Here is a 22,269-nt window from a genome sequence, read left to right on the forward strand (position 1 = left end):
AACAAAGCAGTCATTGAGTGCTTAACCTTTTTATTGAAGGTATATTGTCTGAGCTTATAAACACAATTGACACTAAATTACAGTGTTTTAGGAAATGCAATGAATGTACAGACTTAAAAGTATCATATATATTCTGGAAGTACCAGTAGTATCAATATATTATCTTTTCCCTCCCAACCCCACAACCCTTTTTTCCATTTCCAAAACAGTGGTGTACTGCAAATTGAAGTTCAAAATATGTCTCTTCACAATCCAGAGGCTCCTCTGTTGGCGGGGCTGCCTCAACTGCTTTCACACAGGTGATGGGCAGGCCACCTCTTCCTCCCAGGAGCAATAGGTGTCCCAACTGCCTGCCTGTGCAAAGGCAGCTGAGGCACAGATGAGCGCCTTCTTTAAACTGTTGTGCTGAGGGGCGCAGCTGCGTGCACCTTCAGTGGAGCAGTTTAACAAGGCCCCCATCTCATACAAGTGGCTTCCCCATGCCAGCTGTTAGGCTGAAGACCCTCCGCAAAGGCCTCCTGCAATTTTCTGGAGCCCATAAAAGGTGCAGGTAAAGTTTCTCACCCCCACCCACTTCCGGGGCGCAGCTCAGAGGTGCTGGAACACACAGTTCCACTGAAAAAAGAAGCCCTTTTTCTGATTGTTTCTTCACTGTAAAAAGTACAAATGTCTGTAACCAATAAATTAGAGCATAGCTTCCTATACGATCATCATATTCCTAATAGTTTAGAATGCTAAAAACAGAAAAAGACATTACAGGTGCGGAGTTCTCTTTAGGCAGATAGCACTGCTAAAGTATTACACATTTGTTCTCACATTTTTAGTTTATAAAGCATCTGGGGGGAAATAAAATTTCACATTTACACATTATTAGAACATCAAGATGTTCATTTTTCAATAACTTATTTTGATAGGTAATATTGAACAATTTAATTTTCTCAGTAGATTTTTTTTAATAAAAAAGCAGTAACATTATAAAATGCATAAAAATGTCTTAACAGTTCTAGAATGCTTCAATTACGATAATGAAGTCTGGTAAACTTCAGCTTTGGGCACCACACATTTGATTTAACTTCCAAAAGCACCATGTCATCTTTGGCTTGCTCTCAGTATGATGAAGTTTTAAAGGACTCTCTAATCCTTACCAGTTCTGCAGCACACATGTGACCAAAAGCCCTGTTGTACCATTCAGTTGTGCGGCCCCTGCCAATAAATGAAACAGCCTGTTAAAAAAAACTAAAGTCTTAAACGATTTCTCTTCCCGACTATTGGGCCAGGTTGAACTAACTGTGCTTTCCAGCAAAGTGCTTTCCAACAAGGCTTTCCACCCCATCTCTCCCCCAAAATCTCTCTGGGGAACCCACAACAGTGCACAGGGGGAGGAGAGTGCAGATTGTTCCATCTGGCAAACGTGCAACACTTAAACCCACCCTTCATTTTAGGCATTCCTCCTCCACCACCAATGCTATAAAACTACAGTCACACCTCGGGTTGAAGTAGCTTCAGGTTAAGTATTTTCAGGTTGCGCTTTGCGACGACCTGGAAGTAACGGAGCGCATTACTTCCAGGTTTCACCACTTCCGCATGCGCTCAAAATGACGTCACATGCATGCGTGGAAGCGGCAAATCACGACCCGCACAGTTGCGGGCTCTACTCAGGATGCGAACGGGGCTCCGGAACGGATCCTCTTTGCATCCAGCAACACACACGAAGCATTGCTTCTGAAAATTGTTCAATGTTTATGCAGATTTATGAGGAGGTTGCCTGAAATTACTTTTCTAAATCACATGTGGCCATGAAAGAAGCACTTAATCATTATTAACTAAAAAGACTGCAATCAAAGCTTCTACCACATTTCTCTACATCTGAACAAACAGCTGTAGCAGTGCAGTGACGGATAACAAGTGGCCAGCCAATTCACAAACAGAATGCCAGTTTTTCATACTCGAATCTTATTCCTCTAGCAAGCCCTTGACCTTCATTGCATTTGAAACCTCATCTATTATGTCAAGCCACTCTAAAGAAAAATAAAAGAAATATAGATACCTGGTATCTGTTCGACAGACATGTGTGACTTTGGATTTCTGAGTGCCGACTACTTCTATAAGATACTGACAAAGTAGGACCTGACCCAAGATCCCCGTCATGGTAACACCTTCACAGTCTATTGAGGTAGCTGCTAATATGCATGTGCTGCTTTGAGGATCAGTCCGCCAAGTCCTGGAAACAAAAGGTCAAATCTTATGAACTGAAACCATGCTATCAACTGTAATAGCTCATTTACATCAACTTCCAGGCTCTGCACATGATCAAGGTGTTCAGCTGTATGTATAAAAATAATATTCAACTAAGGGTCATTACCTCTGCTGCAGCTCATCTAATAATTAACAGCAGTTGGCATAGACGGGAATATTGTAGATTCCTTACCTTAGAACCACATATTCTCGTGGAGGAAGTGGAGACATGCTCTCCGTTGCATAGTGGTAAATGTCTGTTTCATCATCTAAGATTTCTAGGACTCTTGTTTGTTGAAGGCTTGGGTTCCATAGGTGCTGTTCCATCAGTATCCGATATAGAACCACTTTAGGGGCAGCATCAATTTCAGCTGACGCTTTCCATACCCGGACCAAGTAGTTATCATCCACCTTAGAAGACAGTTAATCCATTAGGAAATGATTTGAGTCTGCCAAAAGCAGCCTGGGATCCAATGGCTGTTGAACCCCTGGAACTAGAGTCAACATGGTCCCTCAATCCATTAAGACATGATTTCCCAAACTTGGGTCTGCAGCTGTTTGGGGACTACAACTCCCATCACCTCTGACCTCCGGTCCTGCTAGCTATGGATGTCATATCACAGCACCTAAAGTGACTATCCACATATTCAAAATAATAATAAATTTTCCAGTTTGGGAAACAGCACTATGGTGGCATTTCAGTACTTTTGTACTCCATGCCATACCTTTTCTAATTAATGTGTGACTTATTTCTCAGAGGGAGGTTATTTGCAAATGGGACAAGATACTGTTAACTGGCTATTTTCACAGAATACACATGTATTAATGTCATTTTAAAACTCATTTACTCTGAGCCTCGTTAACGTTCTCATACCAAAATTACCTTTTTATATGCAGAATCCACTCCTTCTAAGGTGGAGCAAGTAACCCAGTTCTTGAATTTTTCCTTGGCATCTCGGAGCAAGTCCTGCATGGAGCGCTCCAGGGAGACCACTGTGTTACAGTGCTTTGCTAAGGAGGTTTGGTGTGGATCTACTTCACTGGAGATAGTTTGATCATGTAAATTTTCATAACTGTGATCCAAACAGTAGTCAGGAATCTGCAGAAAAATACTAAAAATTAGTTGCTAGGACACATAGGTCATAAGAAATGGATATCCCAATATATTTCACGGTATTTATTACATTTGTATCCCAGGCTTCCTGTAAAGGAACTCAAGAACAGTATACACACAATTGTCACACAGTCACCCATCAAGGCGCAAGCAGAGTGGGAATGTGGTTTTTTGATGCTGAATGCTACAGTATAGCACTTCTACAGTTATGTATGAATCAAACACATGACTTAAGACAAAAAGGGAGGAAAGGATTTTTGAGTACTCAGTGTGTGGGAACCACACAGATACATATAAAACACTTATTTGAAGGAACCTAAGCTGCTGTTCTCCAAAAAGTGAGGCTGAACAAATAGTATATCAACCTTTGCACTCTGGGGCTTTGCTCCTAGCTCTTAACAAAGTCACTGCCAGCTCCCTGTGCCAAAGCAGAAAAAGTTCGTGCTAACGTTTAGCCTGAACTATTGAGTCTAATTTTGGCCCAGCAGGCTGCACAAATAGTCAGTGCCCTCTCCCTCCCATCCTCTTTTCTCTGCAGTTTCCTCCCCACCCTCCCCTTCTTGCTTTTCTGTTGTTTTTTTTATCCCTTTCCCACACACTTCATGCCACAAAACAAGGTCAAAGACAAGGGAGGAAGCAAGAATGACTGGAACATCTCAATTGATTAAAAGCCACTCTCCCGCCTCATGCACGAAAGCCCTGTTCACCAGGCCTTTCCAACAAGTAATTTCAATGCCAGAGTGGAAGGGCATCTTGGCACTAGTTCATATCTGCTCAAGTGCTGCCAAGAGGAGTGGTCAGAAGGCCCAAATGCCACACATTCTTCACCCTTCCCAGCTCTGGCCTCACGCTAAGCAGGTCAAACTCCCACACACAAGATGCAAACAACGTAATGCAGGAAGAAGAGATTCCAGCGGGTCTACAAGTCAGGACTAAATGGGCATAACCAAGGTCATGCTGTGCTCAAACAAGAGACTGGAAAACTCACACTTTCCCCTCATCATTAACAACTTTTTAGATCAATGTAGAAAGTGGTATACTGTTGGTTTCATGCTTAACATGGGTGCTGCCCCTCAAAAAAGGACATGCTGAGGAGTCATGTCCACACTATTTCTGAGCCCATATTTAGCATAAGTCAAGAAGAAACCAAGGGTGGCGGAAAGTAGCAAATCAAAGAATCAAAATAGCCAGGCACTTGCTTTCAACTGTGCTTAGAAATTTATGACTTACTAAATTAAACATGTTCTGGCTCTGAACTCTCATACAATGAATCAAAGACCATGTAAAGGAGGAGGAAGGTGATGGTGACAGTACAAATGAGAAGATTAGGAGTCTGATGAAGAACAGGATGAAAGTAGTGAACATGAAGATGAAGAGGAGCAAGAGGATTCTGGAGATGAAACTAGTGTGGTACCAGTGTTTCTAGCCATCATGAACTTCAATGAGTCACTGGATTTTGAGATTTGGGAGGAAATGTTGGAAAGCATCAAACCCCAGGAAGGTGAGCTGATCCTACTCTATAAAGTACAAAGACAAGTGCTCCTGGAACAGTTACCTGTTGAGCCTGGAACAGTTATCTGTTCAGCTCCAAGTGATGGCCTATAATTGAGCCGTTGTAGTGACACTGCCTTATGTCCTCAGTAATCCTGCCAATATAGTTGTAAACTGCTTAGAGGTTTATTTATTTTAATACTGAGCAGTATATAAATTGAATGAATAACTACTAATAGGAGGACTACTATCTTGAAGGCTTATTTACACAGCCAACCAAACTGGATGTTGTGCATGTTCATTCCCCATTTTTCCTGCCACCGAAAGTTACTAGCGTACAGATGTGGAATCTCCAACTCTTGTTGAAATCTAACTCTCTTCAGGTTAAACCAACGTGGCTTACAGTCAGGGCACATAGAGTCCTGCATCATCTGGCCATGGGTTCCTCAACCCAAAGCCCAACTCTACCCTGGGTGGCATTTACACATATCCAAATCACCACTAGCAGAGATGCATGAAGCTCAAGGTTCAGCTTTTTGGAATATAGTGATTTGATATATATATATATATATATATATATATATATATATATATATATATAGCATTAATTATATGCTTCATAGTCCTATGAATCAACCCTTATATTGAGCTAGCTAGCTCAAAATAAAAATGCAAACTGTTTCCTTGCTTTCAAGGAACTAAGAGAAAGTAAATTTTGCTTGTTTAGAGAGGTATACTTCCTGGAGCAAAAGACCATTGGTGTCTGGTACTAATGAATACCAATTAAGAGTTGGTCCAACATCTGCTTTTCATTATTGCCAACAATGAAAAGGGCTGCTGTTCTGATTTCAAACCAACAAAGCATCCACTACACAAGTTTCTAAGCAGCATGAGGGATGGAGGATGCCAATGGAATTTAAAGCAGTGGTTCTTCCTGAAGAAAGCAACTTACCTGAAAGAGTCTGTTGCACTCCATTATCATATGGGCCAGGCCTTGAGTTGCAGCCAGGTTCTCACTCAGGTCTCTCTGGTCAGGTTTTCCTGTACTGTGCTTCCTCTGGCTGGACCTAAGGAGAAGAATACAAAGGGCTGCTTATTCAAATCACACAATGTAGCTGGTAAGGGCACTATCACTTCAGACTGCAGGTGAAAGGGAGGGATAGAAATGTAAAATAACTGCTCCTGGTTCTGTGGCATGTTTTGTTGTCAATCTAAACAGTGACAACCCTCTAGTATAAGGTAGTCTTTACCAACATTCTAAAAATTTAACAGATAATAGGTTGGGCAGGCCCCCTGAAGGCTACATGTCAAAAGATAGTTTGCACATAATGCTAAACCATGGTTTATTAAACAACGTTAGTATGTTTAACCCTGCCCAGCAGCTTATGTGCAGTCCAATAAACCATGAACTGAAGCCATGGTTTGCTGTTGGCTTACAAACTTTGGTTTGTTTTACGTATGGCTTGGTGTCATATATGAACACAGTATACTTTCTTAACCATAGTTTGTTTAACAACTTCACACCAAAAGCTCACCAAACTACAAATGCATGGAGGCAAGAGCAATGGAAAACAAAACATACTTCAGAGGACAGAGTTCAACCAACTAGTCCTGCTATCAGAAGCCCACACAAAGGTTCCCCCTCTCCTCCTCCAGGGCCCTCGCAAGACTGGCTCAGGGTGGGTCCTTAAAATACCCCCAGAAGAGCGTGTGAGAAGAAGAGAGGGAGGATCATCCTATCCAGCAAGTCGAACAGCTTGTGCTGATGAAATTATTGCCAAAGCACAACACTGAATTTCTTCCAAGTAAGAAAACAATGGTACATGTTTTATTAAACCATGGCTTGGCACTGTATGTGAACCAAGCCCCATAGCTTACTATGGTTTATGAAGTATGGTAAACGGTCTCTCAATATCTAAGGTTTGTGGTTCATTTTTAATGTTAACCAAAGGTTAACCTGAACTCCCTCAACTATGGTCATGGAGCTGTCACTGCCCAATGAGCTGCACAGCCACAAGTGAAGAATAACCAAAAATTCAAATACAGTGGTACCTCAGGTTACAGACGCTTCAGGTTACAGACTCCGCTAACCCAGAAATAGTACTTTGGGTTAAGAACTTTGCTTCAGGATGAGAACAGAAATCGCGCAGCGGTGGCAGAGGGAGGCCCCATTAGCTAAAGTGGTACCTCAGGTTAAGAACAGTTTCAGGTTAAGAACAGACCTCCAGAACAAATTAAGTTCTTAACCCGAGGTACCACTGTAACTCAAATGGCTCTGTTGCTTTTTTTGGTGCTTTTAATTATTCTGTGACATAATGAACCATGGATTAAGTGATTATCTGTCAGATATTTCAGCTTCAACTATGGTTTATTACCTATGGTGAATGTTAACTGCAGGTTGTTCTACCACATGACACTAAGCGATTTTTACACACAGTGTGGTAAAAACACAAACCGTACCTTAGCATTATGTGTGGAGCAGGTTAGTGTCCTGTGTACTTGCCTGCCATATTTTTGACATTTGTTGCACAACACTAATTTTCCCAAGCATCACAAGAGACAGGAAGACTGTTAATCTCATAAGCCCCTTCTTGTAGTTCAGACACAAGGGATACTACCTCATTGAGAAGTAGGTCATTGAGAAATACAGCATAGGATATAAAGTACTTCCCAAGGGAGTGTTCTGTCCAACGTTCAAATCTGTAGTTCCAGTCATAATTATGAGCAAGAAACCTTCACCACCAAATTTACAGACATTGTTTTGGACAGACTCTCTTGGTAGCCAGTTGGACTTCTTATTCAATTGTAACCACTATTATCTCTGTTACTATATCATATTTTCTTGTTACTGGATGTGATTATTTCTTTTGAAATGCATGAGCTACAGTTTACTCTCTGTTCTGTGCTTATTACTCGTGTTGGAAAAGTTAATAAAATATATTTTAAAAATAGACTTTTTAGTTGTAATGAGTCCTATTAAGTGAGTATGCTTTAACCAATCCTGGTCAGGTACATTTCATTCAAAGGCGCACACAAAGCTCTCATTGATTTGCCTATTATCATTAGACGTGTTTAATTAAAGGCTGGCCCAGAAAGTCTAAGGGAAAGCCAATCACATTATTTAAGAGCTCCAAATGCTTTGCCAAAGAGCATTAATTCATATTTTAAGCTTATTTGTGGCATCATGCCAAGATTAGGATTGCCAAGAGCCTGGCATTCATCTCTAATAGCTTTATCTTGGAAAATTCTTTGTGAATGGTTTTTTAAAAGAGTTGTTAGATAAAGATGCTTGACTTTAATCCTTGAAGCCAAAGCTGTTAGATTAGGTCCTTTTGAAGTCCCAACACTGAAAGTAAAATATTAGCAAATTTATTATCCAAATTTCCCGTTCAAAGCAACCTTGCTGTTAAAACAATGAGGTGGGGTGGGGAGAGGGAGAAAAGACAAGCACTCCCTCTTTTCTTAAGATAGCTGCTCCTGCTGTAGTACAGAGCTCAAAGCAAAGTCTGATGGTAGAGGCCTCCTCCTCTAAAAGTTCTAAACTTCCAAAATATAAGTTTCTTCACCTGGAATTAAGAATTTAGCATTTTATTTTGCAATCAATTCTTCTGACACATTCTTGGCTGTGATTATGTGTTCACTCTCTTATGACTGACAATGCTGTCATCATCCCAGTTCTGGATTCCTCTCTCTCTCTCTGGGGAATGCTGAGCATCACAGGACTTGTTTTATAGCCTGATACGCATCTGGGATGCGTACTCTTCTTAAAAGCACATTCTTCACATGCTTTACCTCTCTTCACCTCTCTCAAAGATTGAGCTATCATCCTAAAACATGCAGATACTTTTTCAAGCTTCCCACCCCCACTCATGAAATAGAATTCGCACCCTTAATGGCATTAACCTGCCACAGACATTCAACTCACACAATCTAAAGAATGCTTCTTGCTCAAGTACAGTTTTTCCTATTAGTTAGTACAGTGGTACCTCTAGATGCGAACGGGATCTGTTCCGGAGCCCTGTTCACATCCTGAGCAGAACACAACCTGCGTCTGCGCGTCGCGATTCGCTGCTTCTGCGCATGCACGTGACATCATTTTGAGCGTCTGCGCATGCGCAAGCAGCAAAACCCAGATGTAACCCATTCCATTACTTCCAGGTCACCGCGGGACGCAACCTGAAAAGATTTAACCTGAAGTGACTTTAACCCAAGGTATGACTGCACATGCATTTCATCATTAACAGGCCTCTGGTACAGTGATGGTACTGATGCAACTTTCTGTACCCACAGTACTATTTTTCTACAATTTTAAACCTGACTCCCAGTCAACTTTCTAAATGACTGTGGGGATTGCTGCATGTGGAGATAGGCAAGCTCCGCAAATGCAGAGACGTCTACATCTCACTGTAGCAGAGATGAAAAAGTCACACTTTAGGTATATATGGGGATCAGTAAACTGAGATTCATTCACTTCTTGAAAGCCTCTTTGAGATGTATGTCTCTGCTAAACCACCCTGGTCTTTTCAGGCTGATCCAAAGCTACCCCCATATTTTTTTAAAAAAATGTCTGCCACCTTTTTCTGGTTGGCTCTACAGAAATGTTACGTTGGAAGTATAGCCCTGAGGGATGCAGTCCAATATCCAGTTTTGTGCTGTTAATTCACCATGGGGTTGCTTCCCCCACTACTCTGGTCACAAATCTCTTGTGGGAGCAGCCAGTTATGTCGCTACTTCCCACCCCTGCGCTACCTCTTTTAAAAGGTGGGAGCATACTGGCCCAGGAAGTAATCAGCCCAGGACCATTGTGTTATTGCGTTATCAAGCCATGTATGGCATGAAGCTACACTGAAGCGCTGCTATACTTATGAGGTAATATAATAACAGCATCTTAGGAAAGTACATACATTCAGAAAAGGACAGTATAGTGCTTATCGCTGGTTAACTTGATGAGTATAATAAAGCTAAAAGGTCCTCCAGAGTAAGAGTGTCTGGAATAGCCATAAGCAAAACCCCACTCACTCACCCCTCCACAAGAAACTAACGTTTAAATGGAGCAAGTCAACATACACTAACTATTGTCAGGAAATGATTTTTTTCTCAGAGAAAAAGCTTTCAAAGTACTGTTGGGGGGTGGGGTGGGGAAACCTGTGGTCCTCCAAATGTTGAGGCAACTGAAGTTCCCATCATTCCTGGCCATTAACCAGGCTGTCTGGGGCTGATGGGAGTTGAATTCCACCAACACCTCGAGGACCACAGGTTTCCCATTCTTGATCTACTTATTTTTGTTCCCTAACAATCAGCACTACTATGATTTTTAAATATTAACAGGCTGATATAGAATCCTTTAGCTATCCTTAGGCAGCTACTCACCAAATATCCAAACAGTACAGGGGGTATTTTCCCTATCTACTGTCCATTCTGGCAGTGCTAACTCTTTTTTTTTTAATAGCACCATGATTAAAAAGGACAGCCATATTCAATTAACAGCCATTAACAGTTGTTAACATCTGAAATAAGGTGCATTCCAACCCTCACAGACCTATGATTTGTACCTGAACTCAGCTAAAGCAGCACAAATCGGCTAAAAGAAACCTACACTTGAAAGAAATGACCATTGTACGCAAGTAAAAAGGCAATACTGTGCTTATGCCATATAAAAAGGTGACTTGACTTGAAGCACCTTTACATTTGTACAATGTATTTTCCTTCACTGCTCATCAGCAAGCAAGTATTGTTCACGCAAAAATACCTAGACGATGAGGAACTCTCTCTCCTCAGGGTATTAAGGTGAAACAAGGATGGTGCTAGACAAACAGCAATGTTGGTTGGAGTCATCTGGTTTTCCTCCACAAAAGCCACTACATCTCTGAGAAAGAATAGCAGTGTTTTCAAAGCTTCTCGGTTTTCATCTGGAAGCAGAAGAACAGCAGCTTGGACAGCACAAAACTGCTGATCTTTTGGCAGATCTAGAGAGGGAAAAAAGATGGAAGCCAAGATCAGGAACTAGGGTATCTTCTTACAAAAAGAGTTGACATTTATTATTTGAGTACAATGTAGTTTCCATTTACTTTTAATGCAGTAGGGTAGAAACTTAAACACACATACCAAACGGGCTTTTTCTGAACAGCTCCGTGTTTGTGGAGTGCTATCTCCAGGGAGGTTTGGCTGATGCCTACATTACACATCTTTAGGCATCAGGCACAAACATTCCTCTATAACCAGGCTTTGAGCTGACATATGGTGCCCTTTAAATGTGTTGCAGTAGAGGGGATTATTGAGTTGTCTTTGTATTTTTATTATGTATTCTGTGTTTTTATATTGCAATTTTATGTTGTGAATTGCCATGAGATCTACATGTACATGGCAGTATCCAAATTTTAATAATAATAATAAGGCTCATCTTAGAGACTAGTTTAAAGAAAGAAAAATATATTTGTACATCATTTGTCCCTTGACCTCTGACTTAAGAAACTGAATTAATTGATAATCAGAACTAAGTAGCATCAGGCACACTTAAACTAACAAAGCAAAATTACATTCCACTTATAAAATCAATGTCTAAAATGGCCAACCAGAATTAAAACAACAGCAGGTACAAACATTGGTAGATATGGAGGAAGGATTCGCAGAGCTTGCTGGTGAATATAGGTTCCGGAAGGTCTCGGAAATACTGCTTCACCATGTCTGCCACATCAAATGCTGACTGCCCCTCATAAGTTACATTGTTTGGGTCATTTTCATTCATTTCCCTTAAGGAAAGGATCCTGGATTTCACACCAGATTTTCTGAAAAGGCCAACCTATGAAAAAGAACAAAAAAAAAAAGAGTAAACATTCAATCTGCAGAATAATGTCCTTTGACTCTGGCTGTGGCATGGAACTCTTAATGTGGTTACATATCCACAAGCTTTCTAGGCACTTTTGATTGTACTATGTTCAAAGGCACTTTGATATATGCGCAATAAAAGAAACGGAGGGGGGGGAGAGATTATTTCGTTTGAAAATGTAAAAAGAATGTTGATAATGCATCTTTAATCTCTCCTTGTTACATGTACAGACCCTTTCATCTGCAGTATTGTACACACTATATTGTCACTCAGCAGGTTGGAGGTGATGTAAAGTGCTAAAGAGAGTCCTGTTTATGGTGTCTGGACTATGATGGCAGCCACCTACAAGCAAGTTGTTGCTTGATAATGCAGGCTCTGAGTGATGAAAATGTCTGCCTCAGCAGTCCCAGTGTTACTCTGCCCCCAACCCCTCGCCTTGTATCCCTTTTTTGTTTTTGTTTCCAGCACATAAGCATTTCAGACCATTAGAACAGTAAACTCAGGGGTCCCCCAACCCCACCAAAACAAGGAATTTGCAGCTATACCAAGCCAAACACATCGAATGTTATTGGTGTATGTATGTACACAAAATCAGAATAAGAGGCTCTAATAAAGAGAGGGTTGAGAGCCAGCCAGGGCTATGAAAAATTATGAGCAAAGCTTCATAAATTCAGCATAAGAAATTGTTGCAAGTATATGGAGATAATGCGTGTTTTGTGAGTAAAATAAAGCTTTACGACATTTAAAGAAAACTGCTTAAGTTTTGAAGGGGTGGAAGAATCATCACGAGGGGAAATATTATAAGACATTTGCTCATATTAGTAACAAAAAAGCTTTTTCCTATTTAATACAGTATAAGCTTTCATACTGATACCTGATCAAGAAAATGGTCTCTTAAGTAGTCCATGGCTTGGAGTATGCTCTTTGGAATAGGATGACTTGTTCTCTGCACATTTAACAGCAACGGTACTCCAAATACATTTTTGTCCTTATAGTCTGGTGCTTTTGTTTTTCTGATGAACTTTGGAACAGTCCTGAAAATACAGAATTCATTTGTTTATGCAGATTTATGCTCTGAGCTGGCTATGCATATCAGGCAGGTGGGGTAGATACACTGAATTCATTTACAGAATACAAAAAGTATCAGGAGGACACAATTAACAATTCTAACCCTTATTAGTTTGAAAGGAAAGCAGTATTTACCAAAGCAATGGAAAAAGAAACATACCATTGGAGCTGCTGCATCTGCCAATGCTAGCCATGTGGCATCCCAACAGAAGTTTTACTTTAGTATTTGTTATACCAAACAAGATACTGTTCAAATATGAAATACCAGTTTCTTTAAGCTGAAGTACAACTACTTACTGCATAGCTATCCGCCCTCCAGTTTCCTGCTCTTTATCTCCTGCTGCCCTTCTTCTATTGCAATCCTCAGCCAATTTATTCCCCCAAATTTTGCAAACCCCAATATACTTGTTTGTAAGCAAAAACATCAGCATAAACATACTGAAGATTCAGTAGAGAGTTCTACCTGGTTAGCCAGCGAAACAGGGACACTATGATGAGAGAATTACATACAGGCAACTTCCTACAGATGCCTTGAGGATCAGAATACATTTTGTAAAATTTATGCCACTGAGTTTTGATTGCTAATGCAATCGGAGGTTACCAGAAGGAGACAGAGAAGCATTTGGTCACACCTCCATCATACCTGCATGCAGTTCTGAGACCAGCTGAGACCATCAGAAGGAGAAGATATATGTTTAGAACTAGCTCCATGACCTGATGAATTACTGCCCATTGCACAAGACAGAAAGTCAAGACAAGTCTGTCTAATCATTACATGAAAGGAAGTGCTGCTAAAAGTCTAAAATATTTCTGCAATTACAGCAGAAGTTTCACAGACCTGAGGAACTGAACCATCTAGAGCATGAAATGAAGTGGGTGGGCGGAGGAGGTATACAGCTTGAGAACAGCTCTGGTTGGTGGATAGGTTCAGCAGTAAGGGTCACAGATGGGATGAGTAAAAGGGAAATCATTGGTGTCCTGTATTAGAAGCATTGCAAGTGGACTGGTACTGTAAATCAATTGAAAGCACCATGTTCCTGCTTATGTATATGAAGCTAATTGTCTTTTGTAAGTTTCCTTTGGAGGGATTTGCTCTGAAAATCAGCATATAGGGACAGGATCAATTTCCAATTCAAGACTAAGGTAGTTCTTTCACTTCAGAAACAACTTCCACTTCATTCTAACTTACCAGTTCCATCCTTGCTTGCTGGAAGGAGAGTATTTGTCCATTAAAGTAGTCAATTTTAACAAAGCAAGCTTCTGCAATCGATTTAGGTGGGCAGCTGACTGGCAGTCAATTTGCTGAGAAAGACTTTCCAAATTTGTGCCTTCCTCAGTAGACCATTGTCTCCTCACATGTCTAAAGAAAAAAACAAACACATTTGTTTCAGTGCTCTTCAGTATTACTATTGTCCATACCCGCCCTCTCTCTAAAGCTGCACACCCACAGAAAATCACTATGAATTTCAAAATACCTTGTGAAAGGTAGAACACTGTACTTTAGAGACCAAGTTCTGCGGCGTTCAAGCATCAAAACCTCAAGTTATTCAGCCAGATTATCTTCACTATTAAATCATTACTTCAGTTTAAGTTTATGCTACACTGCTTTAAGCCCAGCTGATTAACCCCTTACAATGACAACCCCAGCCAAATTTCATTTTTTATTTTTTGCCACTTCAACCAGTATATAGCTGACCTGATAGAATGCGCCAATGTCCGTCTCATACTTGATTCTGTTACATATGCCAGTTCTGTGAGGCCACGTTCATTGCAGTTCCCTTCACTGTCAGTAACTGACAATTCTGGCAATTTCCCTTCTGAATGCTTTTCAGTCTCAAGACGGATCTCTTTAGGGGATGATGGACACGGAGAGATGGACTGGTTGGAAGGACTGGCAGAGTCGGAGTCCCCATCATCAGAGAATTTCTCTGTCCACTGACTGACCAACTTCCTGAGTCCATTGACATGCTCCATAACACTGTCTAGCTCTGTAAAAACATCATCATCACCAACCTCTGGTGTATCCATTTTGTTTAGATGATTGCCTGGCACATTGTCATATATGCTCAGTCTGTTATCTATCAATGAAAGGGAGCCAGGTGGCGTTTCAGGCTCCTGAGAACCCATTTGAACCCTGTTCCTCCTACACCCATGAAAACTCCCAGTTCTCCAGTTCACAGAAGTGTTGTCCATTGGAGACAAGAGGCTGTATGTAAGGGCTTTGGGGAAAGTCCCAGGTTTATGGCCTTGTGGTACTTGAAACACTTTGTTTTTGTGCAAATGTATCTCGTTATGCTCCGAAATATAATTCCACAAGGAAAACTTGCTGGAATCAAATTCTTCTCCATACATTCCTTCTCTTTTACTGTGTCTCCTCATTTTGATAATAGGGCTTGGCGTGCTCACAGTGCTGCTGTTTTCAGATTGGCTGCTACTGCTGCAGGTCTGTGAAGAATAAGACTGCTGCATCGGCTGACTCTCAGACACGTCAGAAATACTTACGCAATTGAAATTTTTCAGCTTTTCTTCATTTAGTCCCTCTATAAGAATAGGCTCGCTAATAATGGGCTTGGCCTTTGAATGTGCTTCTCTCTTCAAACTGCTGCTTCGCAGGCGCAGCTTCTCCATTCTCTTTAAGAAACTCCTTCCCTTTCTGTGCAATGGCTTATCCAAGAGCTTGTCCTCACTAATTATGTTCAAGGTTTCACTAGGTGAAGAAGAGCAACTGAAGGTAGAGTCAGGAGATACCAATATATTTGAGGAGCATGTTGAAGAACTCCTGCTCATCTCAACCTCCTCAAACGTCTTTGGAAAGCTGATTAAATCACTATCCCCGCTACTAGAACTGTGAACTGAAGACTCATCATTTCGCTCCCCTTGATCAGAAAAGGCTATATCCCCACTGCCAGAGCATTTAAGTCTGAGACCGTCAAAGGCTGGTGTACCAGAACCTTCCGAGCATTCTAATCGAGACCATCTCCGACTACATTTCTCATAAGTCCATTTGGTGCTTATTGCACAAGGTTCATCCTCTTCAGATTCATCACTCTTAAGACAAGAAAAGAGGATAAAAAAAGATGAGACATGTGATCAAAATTTTGATTTAATATTCATTCTTACATTTTACTACAATGCATTATGGTTCAGTCCCTGCCTGCTATTGCCAGCTCTCCCACACGCCAAGAAAGCCACTCCAAAAATGCAGAGAACTCTTCTGATTCCAGACACATATTCCATGAGTAAAAGAAGTGTGACACCTACCCTACATATGGGAATACTATGCCTAGACTCATGGATCTCATCTCTGAAGCCAAGATACTTAAGCAAGTCCAATTGATTTCAGTAGGAGATACTTATGACTGGTGGATTTTAGGCCTGCGATATTTTACGTGTGTGAGAATGCTTTTCAAAGCATTCAGTGCTTTTCAAAGTATTCAACCTAATATTTTCAGCCTAAAGCTTGCCTTGAAAATGCAAAGGATTGCAGCCAAGACATCATGTAATGTAAAAGGATGCTTTGGTCAATCAGCTGCACTTATGCTCAACATTTTAGTGATTCAATCTAAAGTGATTTTTAAACCACTTGAAAACTATTTCTGCTTAATGCTAGCTTAGGTGAGTTGTTCTGCTTTTTTTTTTTACTTTGCATCTGCTTCTAGTTATCTGACTAAAACTCTAAAATCAAAGTGGGCAATTCAGAGCTCAGCTTCAGGGTTGGGTTCACACATTATTCCATTGGCATGACTTCCTGGTGAGAACTGAGAATGGTTCAAACATATTTGTAACTGAGGAAGAGCTTCAGCACAACAAAACTCACAAACAGTTCCCAGTCATAAATAACTGGTGCTTGCTGATTATTAAACAGAAATTGTAAAAAAAATTAAATCTCTCTGTGATTTATAGTCTTCTATGTCAACACCTTTGAATTTATATCAAGGAGTTTCTTTTATAAAAACAATTGCATAATTTGGAAACGTACCCTCTTTCTTTGCCGACTTATTTCCACCTTCATTGCTGTGCACTTGTTCAGTGTATTCAAACGCCTGGAAGGGGGGGGAACACATTATGACGTTTAACCGGAGGTTACTTATAATCTTGTACTAAATGGCTCTTGTACTAAACGGCTCTCAATCCACTAAAGTTCTTAAAGGAAATTAACATGTATTTTCATTAAGCCATCTTCATTTCGCTCCAGTATTCCACTAATAATAGTTGGCTATCACCTCATTATGTGGGAAGCTAATCCATACTCAGAGTAGACCCACTGAAATCAATGGATCTAATATACGTAAGGCCACTGATTTTAGTAGGTCTACATTGAGTATAACTAATATTGGATAAAACCCCACAATTCCCTATTAATGCTCTTAAACACATACAAATGGAAACAGGTATAAAATCATGCCTTGATAACACAAAAATGGTCAAAATGTCAACAGTGATAAAAGTGCATGAGAACCTTCTTGAGATGCAGGTAGAAAACGTTAAAGAATGGTAAACAAGTCCCTCTTTCAGCAAGTAATGGCTAAAAAAGTTAATGTGGGCAACATCATTTATTCCATGCTGAATTCTAGGGAGCACATATAAGCAAACTATTAATATATACATATTGCCTGGTATAATATAAATTTCCTGATGTGCTTTTGTTCTATGCAGTGAATAAACGGAAGTCCAAAAAATAAAAATACAGGGGTTCGTTTCAATTCCAAGAAAGTTTTATTTTTCTGTAACTCATAAATCTCAAATTCTTGCAGTCCAATTACGAACATCTGGCACCTTCTTATCTTTCCACTTTTGCACAAGTTGATAAAAGCCTCAACAATAGATCAATGAATAAAAATTTGCCAGTTCAGACCTGACTCTATGAAGAGAGACTTGTTCTTTTTATCTTGAGAAGCTATTTAAAAGGGAGGCCCAAATTGTGTTAGTGTGGGTTACATGAAGCCTTTAAGCAATCTGTTGAGAAATTAAGCAGCTTTTAAAAAGATTGTTGTGCAATTTGTTTGCAATTAAGCAATTACTCCGGTACTCCCCTGGAGTGGGTAAGAGTCATATATTTAGCAAAGCTACTGTTGCCTTAAAAAAAGAAAAATAAATTATAAAGTGCACCTATATTACTACAGCTGCTTTGGCAAAATGTCAGCATCACTTCTGTGCCTGCAGCATCTTACCAAAGCTCTTTCTGAGAATAATTCCAGGGTTCATAATTTTGCAAATGTTGCTACTTTTATTCACTGTAGTTTGGGTCAGATTATTCCTAAACATTAGGCACCCTGAAAAGTTAGAATTCAGGGGGAGAGGGATCTTCCTTAGTGTAGGTAAAATAAAGGAAGTCAGTAGATAAGGGATGTGAGGTGGAGTCAGTGTTGGTCCATTGCAATATAACATATAAAATAGCGTTCTAAAATAACCTACTAACTTTCTCAGAAAGCCAACAATCCAAAAACAGAAGTATCTTTAGTCACAAAACAAAAACATTCTTCTTTCCCCAAGCTAATTAAACCATCTATGGCCTTTTACACTGTGGAGGGCTGTTGTTTCTATTTGTTACTATGTTATGCATTTTTGTGTTTTTATATGGTAAACTGCCTTGTGATACTCAGATGAAAGGTAGTATATAAAATTAATATTAATAATTGTTATTTCAGTTCATACAAGATACAAGACTATTCCTAGGCAGTCTAGAGGATAATGCATGAGCAAACCCAGGTTGATTTGGAGGCAATCAACAGCATGACAGCAACACTGTATGTGTGGAATTGTCCTAGCTTTCAAAAGAAAAAGCCCTTCGAAGACTTGTACAGCCATATAGCAGTTCTTACTACTTACAAATATTCTAATAATTATATAGTAATGTGCCTGTCTTCAGACAGCCAAACAGGAAACTAGTAAGATACAGCCACTGACTTAGTTAAAGCCTCAGGTTGTCAATCTAAATACACATCCATTTAATTCAGAGCAAAGTTTACCTGTATAGGGATTCTATTGCATCTTGGTCTAAAAACTCATGATCTTTTCTGACAGTTTTGATGTCAATAGGAAACTGCATATCTGCAAAACAGAGTTCACAATGGTAAATGATTATTTTTTTTGAGAGGAGGATTAATTTCACAAGTTCTTAAATCAGCTCGAAAACAAACCCCCCACTTCTGTAAATCAAGAAAATCTCTAATAAAAATACAAAACAACAACAACAAACAAACTCCCCAAGTAGTGGTTTTTTATAGTGACAGCTGCCAGACTCAAAATGGTCTCAATCTCTGCAAGGAAGAAAGCATAGATTTATAAATGAACACACTATCAGCTTGCCAGCTGATAGGATTCATTTTTAACCAAAAAAGGTTCAAAATCTTCTATGAAGGAAATAAATACCGGCCTAGCAAACTATGGCTTACCAAGACAGCAGAAATGCACTAGCTCCCAGAGAGGACCTTGCACACACTTTGTGCCTACCTTGTCCTTTCAGCTAGACATGGCTGTTAAGACAAGAAGCAACCTCAGCTGCAGCTTGTGGTTAAGGAGGAGAGAGCTTAACCACATGCCTGGATTCAGACAACATGCTAAGTCATCACTGAGCTAAAGTGACCAGAGAGGTGCAAAGTAGGTGCAATCTCCTCCCCAGCATTCATGCTAATCTGTGATTATGCTTAGCGTTACCTACAAACATAGCCACTGATTATTAGATGCTCAGTCTCTATCTCCATTGTCTACTCAGAGATAGGAACAAACAGATAATGCAAAACAGACTCATAACGTTGTCAAGAGTCTATCACTAAGTTCATTTCTAGATCATTTTATATTTTGATTTTTAAAAATCTCACAACCTACATTAAAAAATCAAATAAAACAGTCCAGAAGGAAACATTACAGAAGAAAGTCAAATGTAAAATGCACATTTAAAACAGCATAATTAGCAGATAATAAAATGTTTTATGTTCCAATTGCCCACTGCACACAAATAAACTTGAATAAGCTTGCATAAGACAAGCCTGCTGGATCAAGCCAATGGCCCAGCATCTTCTTCTCTCAGAAGCCAACCAGTTTGCTTGTGGGAAGCCTGCAAGTTGGACATCAGCACAGCAGCCCTTAACCCACTTGCAATTCCCAGCAACTGGTATTCAGAGGCATAATGCCTCTGACAATGGAGGGTAGAACACAGCCACCATGGCTAGTAGCCACTGATGGCCTTGTCAGCCATGAATTGGTTAGATGTTTCCCTATAACTGACTGCATATTGGACCACAAGAGGGTCTGTTTATAAAGGGAAGGAACATATTGCCAATACTTTTCAATTATTCTGCATTTCAGAACGCCATGGGTGAAGTAGTACCTTCAAACATCTGAGCATATTGGGGGAAGCCAGCAGCTTTCAGCCAATCACAGGCTTCTTTGGCCTCAATTTCTGCAATTAAAAACAAAACAAAAAAGAACACAAATTAAGTTTTGTTTTCCAATACTGAGCAAAAACAACAACAAACCATTGTTAAGCTATGCTACTATCTTTAAAGCAACCCGTTTTCTTTCCTCCCTACCTTTTAATATATTACAGGCAATCCTTGTTTTGTGTTCCAGATCCCCAGGTGCGTCGGCAGAGTGCATGAGTCTACTCTGCCCCTTTTCATGCCGTTTTTATGACATTTTGGGGATACTTCTGGGTTTGACATACATCATTTGGACTCGCCTAAACCAGGGGTTGCCTGTACTCTTAATAGTAAGGTAAAGGGACCCCCCCTGACCATTAGGTCCAGTCGTGACTGACTCTGGGGTTGCGGCGCTCATCTCGCTTTATTGGCCGAGGAAGCCGGCGTACAGCTTCCGGGTCATGTGGCCAGCATGACTAAGCCACTTCTGGAGAACCAGAGCAGCTCACGGAAATGCCGTTTACCTTCCTGCCAGAGTGGTACCTATTTATCTATTTGCACTTTGACGTGCTTTCGAACTGCTAGGTTGGCAGAAGCAGGGACCGAGCTCACCCCGTCACGGGGATTCAAACCGCCGACCTTCTGATCGGCGTACTCTTCATACACATATCTCATTCTGAGTATCCAAGCATACAACAGATGCTTTTGACATGCAGTTGTGTCTAAGCTGGTGGCATTGAGTATAATAGCTTTACTTACTCAGTGCCCCTAGTGATTTTCCTGCTCAGATGCATCTTTTGTATAGTCAGAACAATTCTTTTGTCTAAACACTGAGAAATTATTTGTGAGGCACACTTTCTGCATTTGAGAAATGATGATGGTTTGAAAACAAGACTAATGAGGCTAATGCCTCCAGTGTGGCGAGAAATGCTTGTTGCTTTAGAGTGTACAACTAGGCGCTCTGGTGGCTTGGAAGGTGTTCTGTGGTGCTTTGAGGAAACAACCATGCTCCATATGGCCCACCTATTTCCTAAAGTATTTTACTATTTGTTTTACAGCTCACTATCTATAACACCTGGCATCTAGTTCACAAAAACAGATGTCAGGAACTAAAAACTAATGACTTATTTTGTGGCAATTAATAAAAATCCTGTGGCTAACAGTATAACATTCCCACAGGAAAAAGGAAAAACACAACTTTGCAGAACTACAGAACATTCACCAGATGCCTTAAAAATGTAAACATATTTAATATACTTCTGGAAGAGCATAAGCCATCAGTCTCCAACGTGAACCAATATTGCAAGTTACTGTGTCTCTTGTTTAGGAAGGCCGCAGGCTGTTCTCCCCTTTAGTCCAGTTCATGTTACAGCCCTCATATGTCCACTGCTGGCTGAAAAGCATCCCTACACACACACACACCAGCTGGCAAAGCTTTCCTGATGGAATGCATTATTACTAATTTATAGTGTACCTTTCCTCAAAATAGTCATCATTAAGTTATCAGCTTAGAGAAAAGAGTATCAAAAAATATTTCCAGAGTATCAAAGTATTAGAGAAAAGAGTATCAAAAAATATTTCCAGAGTCTCACAAGTTTTGCTGTGTTTCTTGTCAAACAAATTTTCAGTAATAATAATAATAATAATAATAATAATAATAATGTCCTAGTTTCACATTGATGATTAACCAACTTTTATTGGTATATGCAATTCCAAAACAATATTATGGAGAACAACTTTCCTTTACAAAAATGATTTTAAGTCTAAGGCAGGAGCCTTAGATGTGTGGAATGTAGAAGCAAGAGCTTTACGTGGGACTAGCTGAGTACCAAGTATTCAATGAACAAGCTTCCCTGCTCAAAATTTTGCGCTTCCAGGACATCAACATGGGGCTGAAGGCTTGAGACCAGCCACATGGAGCACCACTATGCCACACATACTGAAATTTATAAAGAACCAGGGATATTTCACTTGGCATGAACACCCTAAATCAGCCAGTCAGCAGAGTCTGTTTTCATAAAAAAAATTGACATGTTGACTGTCATATTTCCCATACATGCCACCAACAGAGAAAAAAATATGTGGCAAGCCCTAGGTTTGTTTGTTTTTTGTGAAAAGCTACTTAAAAGAATTGGGCAACTTCTTTTGTGTATCTCATTCCAGGGCTGCCTTTT

The 22,269-nt window shown here is 40.2% G+C and overlaps 1 protein-coding gene across 4 annotated transcripts in view; it reads right to left on the minus strand.

Annotated features, from left to right (window-relative positions):
- Nucleotides 1-13: 13 nt before the first annotated feature.
- Nucleotides 14-22,269, minus strand: part of LOC310696377 (rho GTPase-activating protein 7-like) — a 92,584-nt gene continuing 70,328 nt past the window's right edge. For all 4 annotated transcript variants that reach the window (XM_083481844.1, XM_083481842.1, XM_083481843.1 and 1 more), the window contains exons 2-14: nucleotides 20,065-20,136; nucleotides 18,704-18,785; nucleotides 16,714-16,777; nucleotides 14,431-15,782; nucleotides 13,924-14,094; nucleotides 12,541-12,700; nucleotides 11,441-11,639; nucleotides 10,590-10,806; nucleotides 5,793-5,907; nucleotides 3,119-3,334; nucleotides 2,429-2,646; nucleotides 2,048-2,221; nucleotides 14-1,203 (exon numbers count right to left, since the gene is read on the minus strand). In XM_083481844.1, coding sequence (XP_083337970.1) covers nucleotides 1,107-1,203; nucleotides 2,048-2,221; nucleotides 2,429-2,646; nucleotides 3,119-3,334; nucleotides 5,793-5,907; nucleotides 10,590-10,806; nucleotides 11,441-11,639; nucleotides 12,541-12,700; nucleotides 13,924-14,094; nucleotides 14,431-15,782; nucleotides 16,714-16,777; nucleotides 18,704-18,785; nucleotides 20,065-20,136 — 3,137 coding nt within the window. In that variant the 3' untranslated portion in view covers nucleotides 14-1,106. The remainder of the gene's footprint in view (nucleotides 1,204-2,047; nucleotides 2,222-2,428; nucleotides 2,647-3,118; nucleotides 3,335-5,792; nucleotides 5,908-10,589; nucleotides 10,807-11,440; nucleotides 11,640-12,540; nucleotides 12,701-13,923; nucleotides 14,095-14,430; nucleotides 15,783-16,713; nucleotides 16,778-18,703; nucleotides 18,786-20,064; nucleotides 20,137-22,269) is intronic.

This window comes from Podarcis liolepis (assembly GCF_965112155.1).
Source record: "Podarcis liolepis genome assembly, chromosome: 2".
Classification (NCBI taxonomy): domain Eukaryota; kingdom Metazoa; phylum Chordata; class Lepidosauria; order Squamata; family Lacertidae; genus Podarcis; species Podarcis liolepis.